Source organism: Leuciscus leuciscus (assembly GCF_965113295.1).
Source record: "Leuciscus leuciscus genome assembly, contig: HAP1_SCAFFOLD_837, whole genome shotgun sequence".
NCBI lineage: Eukaryota > Metazoa > Chordata > Actinopteri > Cypriniformes > Leuciscidae > Leuciscus > Leuciscus leuciscus.
In genome coordinates this window covers 1-12,500 of record NW_028117903.1, presented here as the reverse complement: position 1 = coordinate 12,500, position 12,500 = coordinate 1, and the positions used below count along the sequence as shown (strand labels likewise).

The 12,500-nt window shown below is 38.0% G+C and overlaps 1 protein-coding gene across 1 annotated transcript in view; it reads right to left on the bottom strand.

The window, feature by feature from the left end:
* The window catches only part of LOC309492015 (centrosomal protein of 120 kDa-like), an 11,936-nt gene extending 324 nt beyond the window's left edge, over nucleotides 1-11,612 (bottom strand). The window contains exons 1-4 of the mRNA XM_082191034.1: nucleotides 11,045-11,612; nucleotides 10,656-10,754; nucleotides 2,463-2,608; nucleotides 1-193 (exon numbers count right to left, since the gene is read on the bottom strand). The exon at nucleotides 1-193 is cut by the window's left edge and continues 324 nt beyond it. Of these exons, the coding sequence (XP_082047160.1) occupies nucleotides 1-193; nucleotides 2,463-2,608; nucleotides 10,656-10,754; nucleotides 11,045-11,203 (597 nt within the window). The 5' untranslated portion in view covers nucleotides 11,204-11,612. The remainder of the gene's footprint in view (nucleotides 194-2,462; nucleotides 2,609-10,655; nucleotides 10,755-11,044) is intronic.
* Between the last annotated feature and the right edge of the window lie 888 nt (nucleotides 11,613-12,500).

The following is a 12,500-nucleotide window of genomic DNA, read 5'->3' as shown; positions in this document are numbered from 1 at the left end:
GGCCTGCTGGATCTGCCGGTCGAGCTCAGAGATGATGCGGTCGTCGTGTGTGTAGACGCAAGTGCGCAGGAGTGTGTCTCTCTCCTCCAGCAGACGCGTCACGTGCTCGTCCACGCTCACACACACACGCGTCACGTGCTCGTCTGCGCTCTCGCTCACACACACTCGCGCCGTCGCCTCCTGCTGCTTCAGCCTATCAATAATACACTCGTGTCAATAACAGTTTAACGGCAGCTCTTGAGACAGGCACAGATATTGATGAAGACAAAACAATTATTATTCATTGACAACAAAAAGATCTAAAATTGACCAAATTACACGTTTAATCAAGCTTGCTGATCTATCGATCTCTCTCCGCTATTATAGGGATAGATCACCCAAAAATGAAAATTAGCCCATGATGTACTCTCCCTGAACTCATCCTAGTGTATATGACACTCTCCTATCAGACGAACACATTCAGAGTTATATAAAAACATGTCCTGGATCTTCCAAGCTTTATAACGGCAGTGAATGACTGTTTCTGTTTAGAAGTCCATAAAAGTGCATCTATCCATCATAAAAGTGCATCTGTCCATCATAAAAGTGCATCTGTCCATCATAAAAGTGCATCTGTCCATCATAAAAGTGCATCTATCCATCATAAAAGTGCATCTATCCATCATAAAAGTGCATCTGTCCATCATAAAAGTGCATCTGTCCATCATAAAAGTGCATCTATCCATCATAAAAGTGCATCTATCCATCATAAAAGTGCATCTGTCCATCATAAAAGTGCATCTGTCCATCATAAAAGTGCATCTATCCATCATAAAAGTGCATCTATCCATCATAAAAGTGCATCTGTCCATCATAAAAGTGCATCTGTCCATCATAAAAGTGCATCTATCCATCATAAAAGTAGTTTTGGGTGAACTATCCCTTTAAAGTGATTTGACACAGAATGAATGTATTGTGAAGTATTTCCATGTGAAACTGCTATTAAATCTCTTCTCTGATGATGTGGGCGGGGCTATAACCTGTCAATGTAAATCAGCTGTTTTCTATGTGAATATATAGTAAAGTGTAAGTTATTCCTGGTATTTCTGATGTTGTACCTGTTGAGCTGGTTGTGTATGTGATTATACACTCACCTAAAGGATTATTAGGAACACCATACTAATACTGTGTTTGACCCCCTTTCGCCTTCAGAACTGCCTTAATTCTACGTGGCATTGATTCAACAAGGTGCTGAAAGCATTCTTTAGAAATGTTGGCCCATATTGATAGGATAGCATCTTGCAGTTGATGGAGATTTGTGGGATGCACATCCAGGGCACGAAGCTCCCGTTCCACCACATCCCAAAGATGCTCTATTGGGTTGAGATCTGGTGACTGTGGGGGCCATTTTAGTACAGTGAACTCATTGTCATGTTCAAGAAACCAATTTGAAATGATTCGAGCTTTGTGACATGGTGCATTATCCTGCTGGAAGTAGCCATCAGAGGATGGGTACATGGTGATCATAAAGGGATGGACATGGTCAGAAACAATGCTCAGGTAGGCCATGGCATTTAAACGATGCCCAATTGGCACTAAGGGGCCTAAAGTGTGCCAATAAAACATCCCCCACACCATTACACCACCACCACCAGCCTGCACAGTGGTAACAAGGCATGATGGATCCATGTTCTCATTCTGTTTACGCCAAATTCTGACTCTACCATCTGAATGTCTCAACAGAAATCGAGACTCATCAGACCAGGCAACATTTTTCCAGTCTTCAACTGTCCAATTTTGGTGAGCTCGTGCAAATTGTAGCCTCTGTTTCCTATTTGTAGTGGAGATGAGTGGTACCCGGTGGGGTCTTCTGCTGTTGTAGCCCATCCGCCTCAAGGTTGTGCGTGTTGTGGCTTCACAAATGCTTTGCTGCATACCTCGGTTGTAACGAGTGGTTATTTCAGTCAAAGTTGCTCTTCTATCAGCTTGAATCAGTCGGCCCATTCTCCTCTGACCTCTAGCATCAACAAGGCATTTTCGCACACAGGACTGCCGCATACTGGATGTTTTTCCCTTTTCACACCATTCTTTGTAAACCCTAGAAATGGTTGTGCGTGAAAATCCCAGTAACTGAGCAGATTGTGAAATACTCAGACCGGCCCGTCTGGCACCAACAACCATGCCACGCTCAAAATTGCTTAAATCCCCTTTCTTTCCCATTCTGACATTCAGTTTGGAGTTCAGGAGATTGTCTTGACCAGGACCACACCCCTAAATGCATTGAAGCAACTGCCATGTGATTGGTTGATTAGATAATTGCATTAATGAGAAATTGAACAGGTGTTCCTAATAATCCTTTAGGTGAGTGTATAGTAAAGTGTAAGTTATTCCTGGTGTTTCTGATGTTGTACCTGTTGAGCTGGTTGCGGATGTGAATATATAGTAAAGTGTAAGTTATTCCTGGTATTTGTGATGTGTTGTACCTGTTGAGCTGGTTGCGGATGTCCTGCAGCTCGTGCTTCTCGCTCGTGACGGCCTCCTTCTCTTCAGACGCCAGGTATCGAAGCCTCATGTGCTCCAGCTCCTGCTGCTGCTTCTTCAAGCGTGTCATGGCGTTCTCCTGCTCACGCTGAACACACACACACACACACACACACACACACACACACACACACACACACACACACACACACACACACACACTCAACTATCAGCACAACCAACACCATCTTATCACACACATTCACATTGAGATACAGTTTAAAAATATAAAAGAATAGTCATCAACGGCACGATAACGACACAGGAATAATGTAACTGGAAACACTTTCAGAGTGACTTATTCCTGCAGATGAAGGAGAAAAATACTGACAGCCAATCAGCATTTAAACTCCAGCGCTTATAATAATAAACAGAACGATATCATATATGGTGTTACTGCTGCTGCAGAGCAAGTACGGGACTTGCTACTTCCAATACATAGACGACACGCTGTTGTGAACAAGACATGCGGCTTTACAATATAGCGCACATGAATAACCCACAGCAGATCTATACAGGTGGAGCTGGGGAAGGGGGAGGGTTTCTGAAAGCTTCCAGTAGTTGAAGGTTGAGCTCATTGGCTACTGATACAGCAGGAACCAATCAGCTGTGCCCTATCAGCTTTCGCACCGGGTAGTTCTAGGAACGAGCCAACAGGGTGTTTCCCCGAGAACTAATGGTTCCCTCAGGAACGTTTTCCTGGTTGCATTCGCAGTGCCAGTAGGAACCCTGAAGTGACGAAAGCCGCACGCGTGTTGAGACTTTTATTTTGACGGCTCTGAGAACGCCAGAACACACAGCGCTCACATTCTCTGTGTTCATTAGTTTAAGATCTGTCTAACAGTCCTGTCTAATATGTTATTATATAGAACTGTTATACACAGAAAGTAGACAATATTAGCGTATGCCGTGTGTTTGATGTCCAGTGTTGCTGAGCAGAAACACATAATCATGTTTCTCTTGGTCCCTCAAAGTTACGTTGGGTTTTCTCCTCAGCGTAGATGGTTAAGAGCTTCATCTATCACTGTTTACATGTTTGTAGAGTTAGTTTCTGGAGTAAATATAGGCTATAATCAGCGATCACTGACGTCACGGATAGTTCCTCTAGCGCTGGCTTAGACCGACTCTGAAGGAGGAGTAAATCAGTTCCTCCAAAAGAGTTCCTAGAACTAAAATCGTTCCTAGTTCCTGCGGTGCGAACGCGCCAAAAACCGGGAACTTCCGCCAATAGTTCTAGGAACTATGAAAAGGTTCGAAAGCCCCTTAAACCAGCGCTATAGGAACTACAGTGACGTTAGTGTTCGTTGATTGGCTGAACGCACGCGAAACACCAGAACCCGCCATTATTAAAAAGGCTGTGTAAACACACAGATTATAGCCTATATTTACTCCAGAAAACTCTACGAACATGTAAACAGTGATAGATGAGCCTCTTTATCTTTACACTGAGGAGAAAACCCAACGTAACTTTGAGGAGATCAAGAGAAACATGATTATGTGTTTCTGCTCAGCAACACTGGACATCAACACACGGCATACGCTAATAACTCTCCATTACTGTCTACAGGGCTCTACACTTACTTTTTGAACAAGGAGCACTGGTGCGCCTAAATAAAAAAATTTAGGAGCACAGATAAATATTTGGGGGCACAGTCATTTTTGTTGTATAAGTTTATCATTATAGAGCATGTGAGCAGAGTGGAGCGGGAGCGAGCGGGGAGCGCGAGCGGGCGGATCTTGGACAGAGCGGCAATTTCAAAAGGACGGAGCGTCGCCCTATTTCCCGCTCCAATTCCGCTCCACTCACGCCACGCATCAGTCAAAAAATGCGCCATGAAGAAGAAAAAACATATATAGGCATAGCCTAAGTCGCACTGGACTATAAGTCGCATTTATTTAGACATTTATTTCACAAAAAAAACAAAAACAATGTTACAGATGGGACAGTTCTCCGTTACGGACGTGAGCGCTCTGACAGCGGCACTAAAAGACTGCTTTAAAACTTTCACTGAGACCTCAAACAGAAAGCACAAAGCCTGTCTTTAAATTTAATTTCGTTTTGTATTAATTGTATCTTAATTTTGATCAGTGTTTCATCAACCAATTGTCTGGATTTAATAAATAAGTAAATATATTAGAAAATAGATAATCACGACACGAAGGCGCCGGCGGGTGAACCTGGAGTTTGTCTCATAAATTAACCGAAACTCAGCGTATAGCCTACTTGCCTGACAGACCTGAGACATGTATATAAAGCTTGAAATGTCTACTTTTAAACAGAACAATTCAAAACTAAAGAAAACAGACTGCTCTCTTATGTCATCCGTATGTGCATTTCTCTCTGGGGCGTTCAATACTGCGAAGATCGCGAGTCAGCATCTTTCCAGCCGACACAGACATAAAAAAAATGGTTTATTAGTAAACAATTAAAATGTCTCCTGCTATATTTTACATATTCATAATCATTAATTTTGCCGGTTCGTTGTGACTGCTTTTAGGTGCGTTATTGGCAGCGCCACCCTTACATGTTACATGAACGCATCAGCACCGAAAACATGGAGATTTTTTTCTTTTGGGGGCATTTTGTTTGTGTTCAGACTAGGGCTGCAACAAACGATTATTTTGATAGTCGATTAATCTAGCGATTATTAGAACGATTAATCGACTAATCATCGATTATTTTGCCGGCTAATCAGTAAGTTTGGAACGATTATTCAGCTTTTTCAATTAGTTAAAATACTGAGTTATACATATTCTAACTATAATATAAAAAAAAAGAAAATCACTTCAGCTTTTGAAATGGTTGTTTTAATGAACTTTGAGCCAAACAGGTCATTCTCTTTAAGTTCCCAGATTTCTGTCCAACTCAAATCACACACAAATGCTCTCTAAGCATTGGTTAAATATTATGTTCTCTTTCAATAGAAAAAATAAACAAAAATGTATCAGCTGCACTACAGAAAAACTTAATCTGCAAACAATTATTATAAGAATAAAATAAAATAAAAATTGACAATTGAGCTGACAGAGACACTCTCATTCACCTTTTAATTTACAGTATGAAAAAGCAACTGATATTCTTCATAACATCTCCTTTTGTAAGTCTTCATGAATATGGAACAAAATAAAGGCAAGTGATAAGCCTGTTATACCTAACGTTAATAGTGTTACAATAATAAAAACAGCCCTGACTCCTAAGCTCGATCAAGCTTTATTCTATGCAAAAATAAATCATCATATTACTGTAATTATATTATTATTGTTAATATTGTTGCTATTATTAGTAGTATTGCATTGTCTAATAAAGAGATTTACTGCTAGTTATTTAGCTCCAGCTGGAGAACATTCACCTCTCACCGGCTCATCTTGTTTCCTCTTTAAGTGCTTTAACATGCATGTTGTGCTCCCGTGAAAAGCAAGTTCCGCCTAGCATGTATTGCACACGACAGCATTCTTGGTTTGAAGTTTTGTGAAACTTTACACACCTTGCTAGTTCGGATTCGTTTGCACTCCGTCAGGTCATAATTTGCGCTGTGTTTTCTTCTACCGCAATAGCATTTGTAACATTACTCTCTAGCGCTACAGCGCCGTAGCGGTCAAATCGCGATATTGCAGGCCCTTACATTAGGTCACATGAGCTCAAACGACTACTCGACAACAAGATATTTTGTCGACAATTTTTTATTGTCGACATTGTCGACAACGTCGACTAATCGTTTCAGCCCTAGTTCAGACTTTCTCAGTTGTCTTTAGGCGCGATGTTAGAGGACGCTGCTAATAAAGTTGCTAGTATGGCCTACACATATTGGATTCACGTTTATTATTATAGGCTATTTTAAAAAAATACCCCATTTTTTATGCCGTTTGTATCATTTTATTTTGTTGTATTTATCCGCCACACCTTGGCCGGTCCGTGAAAATATTGTCTGATATTAAACCGGTCCGTGACGCAAAAAAGGTTGGGGACCGCTACAAGTGATATACATGTAGATTTGTTTCCTTTTTTGGAGCGAGCGGGGGGCGATTTGAGTGGAGCGCGAAGCAAACTGCGTTGAGCGCTGAGCGATAATGAGCGGAGCGGCCTGATGTAGCTTAGAGCGGGGGAGCGGAGGGATGAACAGTTCCGTGAGCGATGAGTGGAGATTCTCACCGCTCCACTCCGCTCATATGCTCTGCTAGCTACTGAAGATTTAGGCCTAAATAACTGATCTCCCGGTAATATAGTGTCCTACTCTGCCCCTCCTCATGATGATGTATTTGCAGCTGTTTCTATAGAAAAATGCTGTGTCACTCGCACAAGTGCGCCCAAATATTTTTTCACGTTCGCACGCCGAAATATTTACTCGCATGTGCGAGTGAAATGGGCGCACTGTGGTGCCCTGGTCTACCTTCAGTGTATGACAGTTCTATATAATAACGTACAAGACAGATCGTAAACTAATGAACACGGAGAATGTGAGCGCTGTGTGTTCAGGCGTTCTCAGAGCCGTCAAAATAAAAGTCTCAACATGCGTGGCTTTCGTCACTTCAGAGTTCCTACTGGCACTGCGAACGCAACCAGGAAAACGTTCCTAGGGGAACCATTAGTTCTCGGGGAAACACCCTGGAGGCTAGATCCTAGAACTGAGATCCTAGAACTGAGATCCTAGAACTGAGATCCTAGAACTGAGATCCTAGAACTGAGATCCTAGAACTGAGATCCTAGAACTGAGATCCTAGAACTCTCCGGTGTGAAAGCCCCTTTAGACCGACTCTGAAGGAGGAATAAATGAGTTCCTCCAAAAGGAGTTCCTAGAACTAGAATCGGCTGAGTTAAGGCCCGATCGGCCAGCGCCATCTAGAGTTTCATGCCAGAACTTACACGACTGTATTTATCATTCTTGGTGTAAATGGGCCTTAATTCCTCAAATAATTGAGTATTTTTATCAATGGTTTTAATCTCCCGTTTTAATGGGGAACGTGAAATCTGTAGGTCGAACAGTTTTCCAGCAGCGCATCAATATAAAGCGTCTGTGAAAACTCTTGATTATATTGATGATGTGTTTGAGGTAATCTCATTCCATTTGCAGTTTTCCTGACGCGTTACAACATAGTAAAACATTCGCAGCAGCGAGAAGTGAAAACACACACACACACACACACACACACACACACACACACACACTCAGACGTGGCCTTGACTCACAGCCAAAACTCTGCTGAAGGAAAACACACAAAACTATCCTGAAGATCTGAGTCTCCTTCACTACCCGTGAAGCGTTCCCAGAGTTCTCGTCGAGGTGTGTGTGTGTGTGTGTGTGTGTGTTTGTGTGTGTGTGTGTGTGTGTGTGTGTGTGTGTGTGTGTGAGATAAAGGCTGAGGATGGCTTGTGTAAACACACGCGTGACCAGTGAATGACCCGTCTCACCGCGACTCAAGAACAGTTTTCTGCAGAGACTCGTCCTGACGGGGAACATTCGGGCCGTTTCACTGAAGACAGATCTGGACACTCATGATGAACACATGTGCCCTCTGTCGGCTCAAAGAGCTGGAACACACACTACCAGGCGAAGGTTTGGGGTCGGGAAGATTTTTAATGTTTTTAAAAGAAGTCTCTTCCGCTCACAAAGACTGCGTTTACTGGATAAAAAAATATATATATATATAAAAAAAAAATAATAATAAAAAAAAATAATAATTTGACATTACTGTTTTCTATTTTAATATATAGTAAAGTGTAATTTATTCCTGTGATCAAAAAGCTGAATTTTCAGCATCATTACTCCAGTCTTCAGTGTCACATGATCCTTCACAAATCATTATGATATGATGCTCATTATCAGCATCATAACATTTATGATTATTATCAGTGTTGAAAACAGTTGTGTAAAAAAATAAAAAATTCAGGATCATTTTATGAATAGAAAGTACAAAAAAACAGCATTTATTTGTATTTGATCAAAATCTATATTAAAGAAATTTATGTTACAAAAGATTCAATTTAATTCATCATTGATTTATTTTATTTTTTGGGGGGAAAGAAATAAAATAAATCAATGATGAATTAAATTGAATCTTTTGAATTCTTACTGACCCCATATTTTTGAACGGTAGTGTTTAATGTTTCAAAAGCTTCTATTTTAGATAAACGTTGTTCTTTTGAACTTTCTATTCAAAGAATCCTGAAATAAAAATGTAAAAACTGTTTTCAACACTGATAATAATCATAAATGTTTCTTAAGCATCAAATCATGATATTAGAGTGATTTGTGAAGGATCATGTGACACTGAAGACTGGAGTAATGATGCTGAAAATTCAGCTTTGATCACAGGATATAAATTACACTTTACTATATATTCACATAGAAAACAGATGATTTACATTATAATAATATTTCACTGTTTTACTATATTTTTAATCAAATAAAGGCAGCTTTGATGAGCAGAAGAGACTCTTTTAAAAACATTAAATATCTTTTGCCTGTTAGGGTGTATGTAGTGTTTCTACTACTAAGTTACATGAGAATTATTTAAGTGAAAAACGAGGCACTTAAATCACCCATCGATCTTCCAACAAGCCAACTTGATATTCAGATGTTTAATGTTGAACATAATACAGGCCTGATTTATAGTTCAATATGATATTAAGTTATGGAGGTCTCAGAGCGCCATGAATCATCAGATGTTTTCTTTATATAGATCTGGCACTTGAGAAGAAAGCGGAGGGAAAGCACGGCTTCAGACGCTCCAGCTGGTGTGTGTCTGTAACAGTTATTAGCAGGCTGATAACGCTTCTGTTTACACTGTACTGGTCCCGGACTGGGTTCACTGGTGATGTTTCACTGCGGCTCGTGACAGCTCACAGTTTCTCAATGTTTTTTTTCCATGAGAACTGGCGTTCACGTCTGGTTTAGTGCAGTAAACCGGTCCATTATTCTTCTGAACGCAGTCGAGACCCTGCAGTCTGACTGGATCCAGAGCTCAAACTCAAGGCTATTTTTAGAGCCATTAAGATTTTTTACAATGTGACGTTATTTTCATGAGACCGAAGCACATTTACACCAGATTCTCACGCCTTTCTCATTAATGGGAAAAACATACATTTAAAAGCTAAAGAATTAATGTACTATTACACTCTTTGTTGTACTGGGTTTATGCTGATTTGAATATTTATTTTATAAGATTTAAAATACATTTATATTTAAAAATATATATATTTAAAGTATTTTAGTATAACTTGAATACAGTAAAAAAAAATAAAAAAAAATAAAAAATAATAATAATTATATATATATATATATATATATATATATATATATATATATTATTTTTTACAATTCTTTAAGTATTACCTGAATGTAGTAAATAAATAATATATTTATAATATTAAAAAAATAATTATAAGTATTTTAGTATAACTTGAATACTTTAAAAGTGTTTATATTATATATTTATAATATTTGTAAAATTATTTTAAAGTATTTTTAGTACAACTTTAATGTAGTATTTTAACCATTTATTATTTTTTAAGTATTTGTAGTATAACCTGAATGTATTTTTTTATACATTTGTAATATTTTTTGTATAACTTGAATACTTAAAATATAAATGTTTAATAAAAAAATACTACATTCAAGTTGTACTAAAAAACTATTTAAAAGTGTTTATACATTTATAATATTTGTACAATTATTTAAGTATTTTTTAGAATAACTTGAATAGTAAAAAAAACTTGTATGTTTATAATATTTAAAACATATTTTTAAGCATTTTAGTATAACTTAAATACAAAAAAATACAATTGTGAATACTGAGAATTACAAACCAGTTACAAAATAAAATCCTCCAGACGCATCACAGTCATGAGAATCAGAAGTACACCTCTTTAATTGTCATGAAAATAATATCACAGTAGTAATAGTCATTTTCTTTATACAAAATACGTATTTTTGATATCAGTATCATCAGTTTAATTAGTTTTTTCATAATTATGTACAAAATCTGATCCCGTCTGAGTTTAAAACTAGTACAACGTCTGATAGCATTCATGTATTAATTACACCCGTGTCAAAACTACCAGAGTAACAGTACCATCATCATCATCATCATCATCATCATCATCATCATCATCATCAGTGAGTGTACAGGTGTGTTACCTGTTTAAATCTGGCCAGCTCCTTCAGGGCTCGCCCCCACTGCTGCTTATAGTGGAGTTTAGATTTAGTTGCAGATTCCAGTTTCCTCTCCAGTTCCACCTTGATAATAAAAACGTATGAGTAGGATCCCAAAACAGCCTTTGTATATACACATATGTGGTGTGTTGATCAGTGTGTGTGTGTGTGTGTTGATCAGTGTGTGTGTTGATCAGTGTGTGTGTGTGTGTTGATCAGTGTGTGTGTGTGTGTGTGTGTGTGTGTGTGTTGATCAGTGTGTGTGTGTGTGTGTGTGTGTGTGTGTGTGTGTGTGTTGATCAGTGTGTGTGTGTGTGTGTGTGTGTGTGTGTGTGTGTGTGTGTGTGTGTGTGTGTCAGTGTGGCGTCTCTGACCTTCTCGAGGGTCAACAGGTTGATCTCGGACTGCAAACGGACCTCGGGACGAACGCTCTGCTGATCCCGGAACTGCTGAAACTCCTTCTCCAGAAGCTTGTGTTTGTTCTCAGACTCCTGCATCTTTAAGAGTGGAAACAACATGATCATTGAGATCATTGCAAAACATTCTCACCCAAATTAACCCTGTAAAGCTTGACATATAGTCCAAAAACATTATTTCTTAACCTTAATAAACAAAACCTAAATATTTTATAATAATTTAATACATCAAGACAGGCTTTTATGGCTCATATTGTTTGATATAGTGAGAATATGGAGGAAAAAACATCTCCGTTATGTTCAGAGGAATATGCAAAAATATGCAATTTGGTGCAGATGCTGATATTTACATTTATATTATAATGGCTTGTAATGAAAATCATTGAGATCTTTATGACAGCATTGCAGATACTTGCATAAAATGCATATCAATATTAATATCTGCCAATAATATGTCTTTGTAAGATATTTAAATGCTTGATGATCAAAGCTCTGTAGTTTTAAAGTCCCCCTGTGGTGTAAATCCAGCGTTTAATGTTTATGTGTCCATATGGTGTGTTTAATCTGCTCTAAGACAAAGCATGTGTAAATTCATAAGTCGACACCATTGCTGAGTATTTCCTCCTTAAAACTGCAGTGAACCAAAGACAGTCTCAAACACACGCTTTGAAATCGCTGGTGTTTCTGACGTCACAAACTACCTTGTAACCAATCAGATCAACGTGTGATCGTCAACCAGTGGATCTCTGAGCTGAGTGAGTGAGTGGAGGCGGGGCTCATTTGCATATTCATAGAACCGCGCATACTAAATGAGGCAAGGGTGTCGAGTTACATTCAAGATATTTTAAGGCATGACGACTTTTTTTCAAGGAAAAAACATTTAAATATGTCATTTGGGTGATCAAAGATGAGTTTTAAGGGATAAAATTAAGTAAAGCTACTTATTTAAGTATTTTTAGTACATATACATTTATTTATTTTAAGTATTTTTAGAATAACTTGAATATAGTAAAAAAGTATATATTTATATTTAAAACATATTTTAAGTATTTTAGCATCACCTGAATACATTAAAAATGTTTGAATATATTTAGAATATTTTAAAAATATTTTAGTATAACTTGAATATCTAAAATAATTTTTGTATATATTTTTTATATTTGTAAATTTTTTAAAGTATTTTTAGTATAACCTGAATGTATTATTTTTTATTATACATGTATAATATTTTTAAAGCATTTTTAATATGACTTTGAGTAACTAAAAAATTGAGTTAAAATATCACTAACAATATCAAAGTTATTCTTGCGTTTACTTGATTAAATCAGGTCAGATTTGACACAGAAAGACTCGTGAAGATCGAGCTGAAGGAGGACGTTTGTACAGTTACACTAAAAAGACTTTTACTTCATAA